Genomic DNA, 12196 nt, shown 5'->3' with positions numbered 1-12196 from the left:
CTTACTGATTAGTTCAAAAAGTTACTGATCATAAAATACATTTTCAGTTTAAAAATATTAACCTATGACTTTTTTTTATATGCTTAAAAGGTGTATAGATACAGTTTTTTATAAAGTAGGAAGTATTCATTTAAACCGTAAGCTTTAGAGAAAAATGTTTGGTAACGCTTAGGGAACAATTCTCATTACTGACTAGTTGATTATTAAATATTGGCTGTTTACTTATTAAGCATTTATTCTACATGACAATATTCTACATCCGTAAACATACCCAATACCTGAACTTAACTAGCTTCCTAACTATTGATAATCAGCTAATTAGGAGTTTGTTGAGGAAAATGGCATATTTAATGATTTGTTAATAGAGAGAACCTTAAACCTTAAAATAAAGTGACCAAATGTTATGTGTTTGATGGCGGTCCGTAATATATATATAATCATTTTGTATAAAGGTGACACAGTAAACAGGAACATAACAAAAAGAAAACTAAGTTTAGAACAAGACATAAACATGGCACAGTTTACATTGCTCTGAGAGGAAGTGGAAAGAGTTTGTGGAGCGTGATCTAATGATCAATTATAAACACAGAAGAGGAGAAGTGAGCTTTCTGCTGTGTTGTGATTTCACATCAATCTCGTGACCGGTCCAGATAACAGATACCATTATGATATTATATTAATCTGCTTTGAAAGAATAACCAGTCACTCACCTTTAGTGGGAGGCACCAGATTACCATTGTCTGGAAACTCACCTGCGTCTGGGCCATTCTTTTAGTTTTGTTTTTCCTGAAATGTCACATCTCACTAAACATGCTGTGATGAATGAAGACGTCCAGACATCTCCCGCAGGATTCTTAACATGTAAGTTTTTATTGAATTTAAAATATATATATGAGTAGTATCTTTTCAAAAGGCTTTTCATGTTGGTGTGTTAAGGGTACACATTGGTACCTAAATTGTACATCTTAGGACCTAAAGGTACAAAAGCGTACCCTTTGAAAAGGTACCTTTTTTTTCTGAGAGTGTGTAACAATTGAAGTGTTTCTGCCAGTGAAACCAAGGAAATGAAACAACATCTTAATGCATAACGTATCCATAACTGTGATTAGATGATATTACAATTATTATGATGACGGTTTTAATTAACGAGGTGATTCATATAATTATTAGACTGTTACTGAATTTTGTGTGTGTGTATTAATGACTTTTGGTTTGAGTAATCATTTGACTATTACACAAGAATCATTCACAATCTCAGGAAAAAAGGTACAAAAGCTGTCCCCTTATAATATCCCCCTTATCACTGTTTAAAAGTGTGCCACCCCAGTGACAGCTTTTGTACCTTTTGTTCTGAGAATTAGTCTGATGTTTCTGATCAGGTATTTTTGGTATGTAAGATTCACATGTTAAATATTCAGACAAAATGAAAGTGAAAGTTATTTTGTTTGTTGTGTAATCTCAGGAGTGCATCTTATATCCCTGTATGACTGTGTTTGTGACATCTCTTCTGTTTTCTCGTCAGGTTCAAACACTTGAATCTGCTGCTTCTGCTCAGCCTTTTCAATCACAGCGGTCAGTATTCACTCGTTTTACTTTCTATACTTTGATTTTCACTGTGTAGAGTTACTGTAGTTGATTGTTTCTGTGCTGAAATTCATCTGATACTATTGTCATCAACACTTAAAACATAAAAATGAGGCTTAGATAGTATTGTTGGCTCCTTAATGCTTTGATTGATAAATATGTGTATTATTATTACTATGCAGTCGACTAAAATAACTATTTATGATACACAGAAAGAAATGCATGTATTTTCAGTATGCTGAATGGATATTATAATGTATGTATTTGCAGGATCCATCACTCGATCTGTGAAAGGAATAAAAGGAGGCGACGCCACCCTGTCATGTGAATTTAAAGACACTCATTATCTTGATTTGAGCAGGTTAACAAGCATCCTTTCTTGTCAGAATGAAGAATGTGAGAGTGAAAGTGAAAGTCAGAATGGACGAGTGTTTAAAACAGGATCATGTGCCGTGATTATCAAGAATCTGAGACTGAGTGATGCTGGGAAATACATTTTAACAGTCTATTACACTAATACTCAGGCAGAAGTGAAGCGTCAAATCAGGACATACCGACTTCATTTTCACGGTAATGTCAAAACTGATGTCCTTTAGTATTGTGCTGATATTGGATGAAGGCCAGGACCCAGCATGTGTCTGCTTCTCCTCAGATGAGGTTTCAGTGAAGAAAGGAGAGGAGCTGAAGTTAGATGTTCTGTTGCCCAATGCTAATAAAGTAGTGCACTGGACCAGAAGAAGCACAGGACCGAAGGAGGACTGGAGCAGAAGCCATGGGCTCAGAAGTGATCGAATGAGCATCAGAGATAGAAACCTGATCATTAGTAACTTTACAGCCAGAGACACAGGAACATATGAGGTTCTGGACACTGAAGGAGAAATCCTGATCATGGTGACAGTCACAGGTGAGAGAAGAGATATCATTAGAAAGCATTTCATGATCATGATTTGAACATCAGATTGATGCTAAACTGAATGATTATCTTTCAACATCACCTGCAGAATCAGAGGACAAGAGGAACCTCATGAATGATGACAAACAGCAGCGTAGTGAGTAAAACAAGAGCCTTTGACAGCTTCACAAAATCTCAGAGTTTATTGATGAATTAATTCATATGCTTTCTTCCCAGCTCCCTCTCTTCTACCTGAAGCGTACTGGATCGTCCCAGTTGAACTCTTAGTGTTTTTGGTGATTCTGGTTGCTTTGAAAGGAAAAAGGATGCACAGATGTCCAGGAGCACAACTGCACGTTTGCTGAAGGGCATGCCTATATACTTGACTAGACGAATGCAGCTAATGTTAATTAATTTTGGACAAGATTGAAGTCACCTCTGTGATTTCTGTGCTCAAAACGGAATTGAAATGTTGAAGCTGCTGCTAACTCACTTTTTATCGACAGAAATCCTCCTCAGTTTATCAAGAATAGACTAATGGACACATACAATACTGCAGGTTAGGTTTCTTCACATTCATCTAAAGCAGTGATGATGACAGTAATTCTAGCTCCTTGATTTTTAAGAGTGTAAAGGGAATAAATATGGGACCGAACATATATTTCATTGCTTTCTCTCAGAGTTATATCATTGGCTAATCATGTCCCTTTAGTGGCTCAGTTATATATTTAATGGTGCGTATTTATTAATCACCTCTTATCATATTTTAATTATTCTCAGGTTAGCTAAAGTCAGATCTTTCTTATATCACAAGCATCTGAGTTTTCTTAGGTCACAGAAGTCTTCATCTGTTTGGCTCAAGTTTAGAAATCAGAGACTTTTGGCAGACAAGCTTCTTGGTTTTAATTGCATATCATTTTACTGACTACTTCTCATACAAAATACTAGAATAAACCAAAGCAAATAGTTTACAAGCTTAGTTTGTCAGCGGTATCAAACAGCAAAGCATCTAGCAGCGCCAGAGAATCAGCTTCTGACATAATCATCTCATTTCAGTCGTTTATGAAGTCAAGTTTGTTTGTATAGCGCTTTTTACTTTATAAATCATTGCAAAGCAACTTTACAGAAAATTCATGTTTCTATAATATTTAAAGTCATTACAGTTAAATGTCATGATGACAGAAATGTATGGAAAAATCAATTAAAGACGATAAATACTATGAACAGCAATGTTGCAATCCAACTTATAGCAAATATATTCTTAATAAAACAGCAAGTGTAATTACATCAGATAATTCCAGCAAACATAAGCAAAAACTGAACTGCTATAATCACTATATACGTGAAAAATACAATAATCACAAAACCAAAATGAACATTTTCTACCCAGCTCCAATGCTCTGGAGCAGAACGGTGGGGATCTAGAAAGAAAGCACAAATTTTACATTTTTAAAATGATTGTTCATGTTTTTTAGAGCTTCTTACTTTACTGTTCTTCTGTCTTACCTGTGTTTTCTCCCGCTGAGCCAGATAGATATGACGAAATATGAACAAGATTTGAAAACATTAGTTAGTTTAACAAATCAAATCCCAAACTCAAGATGTTAGAAATATTTCTAAACACCCGCTCACCTGTGATTGTGACTGTGATCAAGATTTCTCCTTCAGTGTCCAGAACTCTGTATGTTCCTGCATCACTGTCCAGAAATGATTTAATGGTCAGGTTTCCATCATTATCATCATTCATTCGGTCGCTCTGAACCCCGTGATCTCTCGTCCAAACCTCCTTCCACTCTCCACTAGAGTTTGTCTTCACTTTATCAGCATCAGACACCAGAACAGACATCTTTAGCTCCTCGCCTGTTTTCACAGAAATCTCATCTGAGGAGAAACAGAAAGACATTAATCATTATTATAATGCTGTCAATCAATCAAGACCATAAACACAGATTTATGATTGGTGACCAGATGTAATCATTTAAAGAAGCAGATGCTGGTGTTTGATCAGTTTAGTCTTCACCATGAATATGAAGTTGGTACTTCAGCTCTGTCTGATCATTATTGTAATAGATTCTCAAAGTGTATTTCCCAGCGTCACTGAAGATCAGATTCTTGATGACGACGTCACAGTTTCCTTCTTTAAACACTCGTCCACTACATTCTTCAGTCTCACACACAGATATGATTTCGGACCGAGTGATTAAATCAATGTGAACAATATTACTGTCCTCATGTTCACATCTGAGTGTGACGCTGCCTCTCTTTTTTCCCGACACAGATATAAAGGGGTTTCCTGCTGGCAGGATTTCTGCAAAAACAGATTCATTCAATTCAAAGAATCAATACATGTGAAAAATGCATGCAGTGTTTCTGTTGATTCTCTATAATTAATGTTATCATATTCTAGTGGTTATTTTATTCAGTTTTATTTTACTCAGCTTTTATTTTCAAGACGTTTCACCACACATTCGAGTGGATTCAACAACTGTGAACTGATTGTGGCATTTCTCCAATATTTAGCATCAGAAATTGTAATGATAATATTAAACTTTAAGGTTGTTGGTGATCTTTTGCTCATGAAAACATGAGATTGTGTTTGAATGGCAGCTGATTATTCTCACATTCTGCAGAGTTCAGAAACGATTCATCTTATGAAGTGTGAATATTGTAATATGCTGTGAAATCAATCCTAGTATCAGCTATAAACTCAAATGAGCAGATTCTGGGTTGTGTTATAGACTATATGACTAACCTACGATTAACCAGTAGTGCAACATTCATATGAATGAACTGTACACATGAGAATCACCTTTGTAGCCATCTAGTGTCCTTGCAGATGCTCTACATGCTCATACAGATAGTTATCCTAAAATACATCCTTTAAAGGGATCATTGCCTCATCCTCAAATCATTTAAAACCTTTGTGAGTTTCTTTCTTCTGATAAACACAGAAAAATGTATAACAGTTACAATGAATTAATTTAGCTATGCTAAAAGTAACATTCAATAGTGTTAAATAGATTAAAATATTTGCTGGATATTGTTACTAGTTAACCATTTAGGGTTTAGTCAATTTTTAGTTTAGTTTTTAGTTTACTTCCTGAGTTGGAAGAATCATCAACAGAAATCATTGGATGAGTGATGTGATAAACAATTGACTAGATTTAATAACTATCTAACACTGAAAAAAGTTTCAGTCCATTAAAAAACAAATGACACTGACCGCTTTGATAGAAGAAACAAAACATCAGCAGAAGAAGAAGATTCAAGCATTTGGACCTGATGAAAATAGAAGGCTGTTATGAGACAGAGACATACGCCACAAAAGATAAAATACTTTACTCGGCTTCTGATTAGAACATTATAATAAGAATAAGAATAAGAAACAAATCTGAATCTTAGTTTTATTAATGATGCCAGTGTAATCCTCAAGAAGACTGATCCGTCAAACACAAATGTCCAATGGACACAAAACTTTATAAATTTATAAAAAGCATCTAAACTTACATGGTGAAACTTCTGCATGAGTCTTTTGAACACCAAACTGAATCCTCTTCTGAATCCTCTGAAAACACACATTAAACTATGACAAAATACCCCTCTGGACAATCATTCAGGTAAACACAGACAGTTGTGTCAAGTGAATGAAAACAGCTGAGAAAGAAATGTGTTGTGTATCTATCAGATCCGAGCATCAGGTCTTAAAGAGACAGCGCTCTATAAATACTGCTGCTGTCATTAAAGATCATCAAACTACAAAACAGCTGCGATAAAAGAAAACGTAATGTGATCCGAACCGTGAGATTTGTGATCCTTGAACCACTAATTAAAAAATAGGCAGAGAAGATTTTACCTGAGTCTTTTGTTTTGCAAACCAGCAGGTTTTGCAGGATTAAAACAAAACTGAAAGTAACTTTGGTGAACATGGGATATTTAGAGCCTCCTACTAACGAATAGTGTGATGATCATTAGTGGCTGTTCTGTTAAAACACATTGAGCCGTCAGAAAATGATTCTGATTCGACATGATTTTGTGATTTATTTGTTGAATAATTTGCATATGAATGTAAGAATTATAAAGGAAGGTCAGTTTCCTGTTTCTTCATGTTCATGATGAAGCAGACAGTAAAATCTGATCTCAGATAAGCTGAATATTTCTCGTGACTTATCCGAAGTCACAACACTGAAGAAACATCACTTCTGAATTCTTCTTTAGAGATTAAAACATGTAATTGTTGAAATCTGATTAGATTAGATACTTTCAAGAGCTTTATTCCAGTTCAAGCATTGCACTCCTCCCAGGATTTACTGTATTTAAAACCCTAATGGTTTTCTAATGTAGTTTTCAATATCCTGCTGCATGTACAGTACGTTAAATAGCTTATAACAATACAAAGATGCTATACAAATAAATATAATATAAACAAGAATACAGTTATACTCAGAACAAATCACTGTTAATCTAAACATGCATCACCGCATACAAAACTTGAAAAAAAAAGATCCAATAAAAACATTCTCTGTTTGATCAGATCATTTCTGAACACAGAACTCTGGTTTATCTGTAAGTCACTTTAAATGTAGAGAGACAGTCAACAAACACAACAGTGCTGTAGGAATGCAGTCCATATGTTCATATATGTTGTAAATAAATGTTTATTGCAAATATATTGTTGTCAGAATCTTCTGCAGATATTTTAACTCTGAAAGCAGATTTCCAGTAACCAGTGATGTTGATGCTCTTTTACAGTTTATTGAATTGAGACTCTTTTGATCCACGTTCCACATTTCTGTGCAGACGCTGATGTTTTATTGATGACTCGAATTAAAAAAATTTACAGAAGCACCAGAACCAAAAACACAGACATAAAGACAGTACAGAAGTCAAAAGACAAATCCAAACAGCTGGAAGAGGGAAAGTGGGAAGAGAAAACATTTTTTAATAATGTATTTTTTTTACTCACTGATCAAAGTTTCTGTACAGCTCTGAATGCCTCCTCTAGACATTTTAAGGGGAACCTTAAAAGGGGAACCAAGTGAATTCCTAAACAATGTTTTTAACAGATTAACTGCAAAGATTAATCAGTGATGTCACAATGATGTTATATATTGTGAAATTTCAACCAGCAATATACAATCAACTAAAGTAATTTGTCTGAGTGACACAACATAGAAACTATCAAGTAACTGTAGCTGGAACTGAAAATAAATAAATGGTTAGAATTTATATATATATATATATAAGATTTATATTTATTGACAAGACAAAACAGCAGAAGACACATAAGATTTGAAAACCACCAATAGCAAACCACAGTCACCTAACCGTCCAATCAATTCACTTTTGACAAAATCAAGACTATTTTAATTGATATATATCACAATAGAGGAGAAAAGACAATTGCAATTTCCATTTCATAATCCATCGTAATATAGGGTTAAAATAATTAGCAAAATATTGAATTCATACAGAATTTTTTCAGAGATTGTCATGCATTCCCATCTGACTGTATCTGGACTCACACACATCTTCAACTTTCACAAAATAACCAGCATAGGACATTAAAGACCAGTCATACTCCTTTAGTGGGAGGAGCCAAACACTGACTCTCCTTTAGTGGGAGGAGCCAAACACAGACTCTCCTTTAGTGGGAGGAGCTAAACACAGACTCTCCTTTAGTGGGAGGAGCCAAACACAGACTCTGTGAAAGACTTTGACCTGTGTGTGTGTGTGTGTGTTGGGGGGGGGGGGTGATACTTGTGGTTTTGTCATTACTCATATCTCACTAAATGTGCAAAGATTTGAAAACCACCATTAGCAAACCACAGTCACATAACCATCCAATCAATTCACTTTTGACAAAATCAAGACAATTTTACTTGATATATATCACAATGGAGGAGAAAAGACAATTGCAATTTCCATTTCATAATCCATCGTTAATATAGTGTTAAAATAATTAGCAAAATATTGAATTCATACAGAATTTTTTCAGAGATTGTCATGCATTCCCAAATGTTTTATAGTGAATACTGTCATGATTGTTAAGGTGATGGATTCAATACAAACCATGCCTTCTAATTCATTACATAGAGCTGGTAACCTCTCATTTACCAGTGCAGATCTTTAACTAGGCATTTTTAACTGTTGACAAACAGAATCCTGGCATGGGGTTGAAAATACAGTGAAATGAAAAAAATAAATATATTGCTGAAATATCAGGCACAAGCTGATATACAGCTGGCCCGAACAAACCCCAGTGATCTACACCGGGAAGAAATAACTTGTCTTTTTTGCATGTCTTTTTTGTTCATGATTTGAACATTAAATGCTAAACTGTGTGACTGACCTTTCAATATCTTCTACAGAATCTAGTTCTACACGGATGATGAGGCATAGCCAAGCTAAAAACTAGTATCATCATACACTAAATAACTGAAGATCACACACAGTCAATCCAAATGAACAAACACAAGCAGAAACATGTGCTTTATTGCTAGGAGACACATGACAAATTATTAATCACAATCGGAGCTGAAATCTGCTGCTCAAACTGTTGAAAATTAACTTCATCTGACTGTATCTGGACTCACACACATCTTCAGCTTTCACAAAATAACCAGCAGAGGACAATAAAGACCAGTCATACTCCTTTAGTGGGAGGAGCCAAACACTGACTCTCCTTTAGTGGGAGGAGCCAAACACAGATTCTCCTTTAGTGGGAGGAGCCAAACACAGACTCTCCTTTAGTGGGAGGAGCCAAACACAGACTCTCCTTTAGTGGGAGGAGCCAAACACAGACTCTGTGAAAGACTTTGACCTGTGTGTGTGTGTGTGTGGGGGGGGGGGGTGATACTTGTGGTTTTGTCATTACTCATATCTCACTAAATGTGCAGTGGTTTACTGAATTTAAACAGCCAGAATCTAAAAGTCATGCAGAACTTTTACAATGTAAGTTTTAAATATAAAGCCTGTGTGTTTTTGTCTCATTATACTAATAGTTTATTTATTTGTTGAAAAGGGTTTGCTTTATAACCTGCTAATAATGCTAAGGGTGCTAAAAAATTCAATAGGGTGATATCAGCTAAATTGGGCCACTTTTTGGTAAATCGTTTGGGACAATAATACAATACCATATATGCCTATTCCATGTGTATTTATGATTAATAATGACTGTTTTTAATAATTTTGTATTGAAATTGTGTAATAAAATATAATTATTTAGGCCCTACAGTTCTTGAAACATCCGTTGTGCCAACTTTTTTTGCATGAGCAGTTTCAGGTAAAATGAGCTGGTCAAACTGCAAAAAGAAATAGTAATTTATCATAATTCTTTTAATTTTAAAACACAACTGCTTATACAGCCACATAACATTTAAACTGCATTAAACAAACATATTCATATGTGCCATTAAAAAAAAATCATTTTGGGTGCAAACCCAAATATTCAAATGTGCATTTAAAAAAGTCAATTTTGGAACAACAACAGGTGTGTGTGTGTGTGTGTGTGTGTGTGTGTGTGTGTGTGTGTGTGTGTGTGTGTGTGTGTGTGTGTGTGTGTGTGTGTGAACAATACATTTAGAACGAAATGTGAAAATGGCAAAAATTCACATTCAAAGTTGATAACTGATAACTGATTTGTATGTGTGTGATGAAAACATTTTTCAAACACAGTCTTTGCAAATGAAACCATCGTCATCACAGATACCATTCTCTTCACCACAGCTCTCATCAATCAATCAATCAATCACCTTTATTTATATAGCGCTTCAAACAAAATACACTGAACAACATTCATTAGGAAAACAGTGTGTCAATAATGCAAAATGATAGTTAAAGGCAGTTCATCATTGAATTCAGTGATGTCATCTCTGTTCAGTTAAATAGTGTCTGTGCATTCATTTGCAATCAAGTCAATGATATCGCTGTAGATGAAGTGACCCCAACTAAGCAAGCCAGAGGCGACAGCGGCAAGGAACCGAAACTCCATCAATGACAGAATGGAGAAAAAACCTTGGGAGAAACCAGGCTCAGTTGGGGGGTCAGTTCTCCTCTGACCAGACGAAACCAGTAGTTCAATTCCAGACTGCAGCAAAGTCAGATTGTGCAGAAGAATCATCTGAAACCAGGCAGAACATGGATCACATTTTACCCATTCCTCAGTAGCATTAAGGTCATTTGTGTCACCATAGTGGGTGTTGCAGGCTTTGCAAGGTGATTTGCTTCTCTTGCCCTGTTTTTTTTTTTTCATTTTGGTTGCTTGCTGCCTGGGTACTTGCTGGCTTGCTTGGCTGGTTGCTTGCTGGATTACTTTTTTGTTTAAGCTCCCTTTCCGCCTCCTCTGGAAGGTAGGGCTTCCGCCCTGACGCATGTTCACTGCTAGACACCTTTCCACTGACGAGTCTTTGCAGTGTGGATCGTGGCACACCCCATGCTTGTGATAAGAGGTGCACACTCAATGTAATTCCTTTCTTCACTCCCTTCCTGCATTCATCTAAGGCCTCCTTTATCCTCTCCTCTTCCCACAGATGGTGAAGTGTCATGGTGAGTGTGTGTGTGTGTGTGAGTGAGGGCGTGTCACACACACACACACACACTCACACACTCAAACACTCATGTGTATGTGTGTTTGTGAGTGACACAGATGATGGCCCATTTTAGCTGAAACCATGTGGCCCATTTTACCTCAGTGGCTTAAGGTAAATTGGGCCGCCAAGAAAAACATCACTTTTTCAAAAAATATGTTCCTATACCAAACTAACAACATTATTTCTGATTGATGCCATCAATACAGATATTATGCATATTTTTTATGTGCATGTTTTTTTTATTTTTTTTATAGATTTATCATCCTTATAATGGTTTAGTTACATTTGGTATGCCAGGCTACTTACCATGCAGCTCTCTGGTGCAGTCTTGAAAAGAATTATTACCCCACCCACCATAGCAACCATAAACCAATTGAATCACCTGTTACTTGTCAAGCACAGTTATGACAATAGTTTGAAGTATTTTGTAGTCATTGGTTCTAAATTCCAGAGGGACTAGGACCCCCAAACCTTTAATCGCCCATTTTACCTGATATCACCCTATGTTTATCATTATGCACTGATTATGATAATACTTTTTTATTAATGTAAGTTTTAAAGTATTCTACATCGATAACTCAGTGCAATCAAATGTTTTCTACATTGATGTGAGAATTGTTTGATTACTCTGTACACACACATTTGTCCCGTGTCAACAAGCTTTAGCCCTCGCTCTGGCCTCCTAAATTTGGAATTGTATCACACAAAACAATTTTGGGTGAAATGTGCAGTTTGACTTATATTTCATAGTGTAACTGCTTCATTTCTTTTAATGGGAGTTTAAAAATGTATGCTTTGTGCTTGTAAATATTACATATTAAAACCTACATATGAACATGAGACCAGACTGAAAAATGCACAAACAAATGTGATCTCTTAGTTTTGCTCTCAATAACACGTTTAACATTGAAGACAATTTTATTTAATAGCATTTCCTCTTGAACCCCTCTTATATGTACATTAATGCTCCTCTGGATAATAATTTATAATGTGAAGATCCAGCTAGACATATATAAAATGATATACTTTTTGTGCTCTTTCTCTACATAAACAGGTGCGTAAAACATACTTTGACTTTATACATTGTAAATAAAAACTGCATTAAAGACAGACATCAGAACACTGTAAAAAA

At 35.5% G+C, this 12196-nt stretch overlaps 2 protein-coding genes across 2 annotated transcripts; one reads left to right on the top strand and one right to left on the bottom strand.

Moving 5' to 3' along the window:
- The first annotated feature begins 497 nt into the window (after positions 1-497).
- LOC113062516 (uncharacterized) lies at positions 498-3254 on the top strand. The gene is made up of 6 exons (XM_026232425.1): positions 498-861; positions 1523-1572; positions 1855-2154; positions 2237-2488; positions 2586-2633; positions 2714-3254. Coding segments are annotated over exons 1-6 (780 nt in total). The 5' UTR covers positions 498-859; the 3' UTR covers positions 2842-3254.
- Positions 3255-3372: 118 nt separating this feature from the next.
- Positions 3373-6349, bottom strand: LOC113062526 (uncharacterized). Its single transcript, XM_026232435.1, has 7 exons — positions 6330-6349; positions 5984-6041; positions 5700-5755; positions 4497-4784; positions 4109-4357; positions 3983-3997; positions 3373-3897 (listed from the first exon to the last, which is right to left on the bottom strand). Coding segments are annotated over exons 2-7 (744 nt in total). The 5' UTR covers positions 5986-6041; positions 6330-6349; the 3' UTR covers positions 3373-3763.
- Positions 6350-12196: the final 5847 nt, after the last annotated feature.

This window comes from Carassius auratus, chromosome 44 (assembly GCF_003368295.1).
Source record: "Carassius auratus strain Wakin chromosome 44, ASM336829v1, whole genome shotgun sequence".
NCBI lineage: Eukaryota > Metazoa > Chordata > Actinopteri > Cypriniformes > Cyprinidae > Carassius > Carassius auratus.
This window is presented reverse-complemented; position numbering and strand designations above follow the sequence as displayed.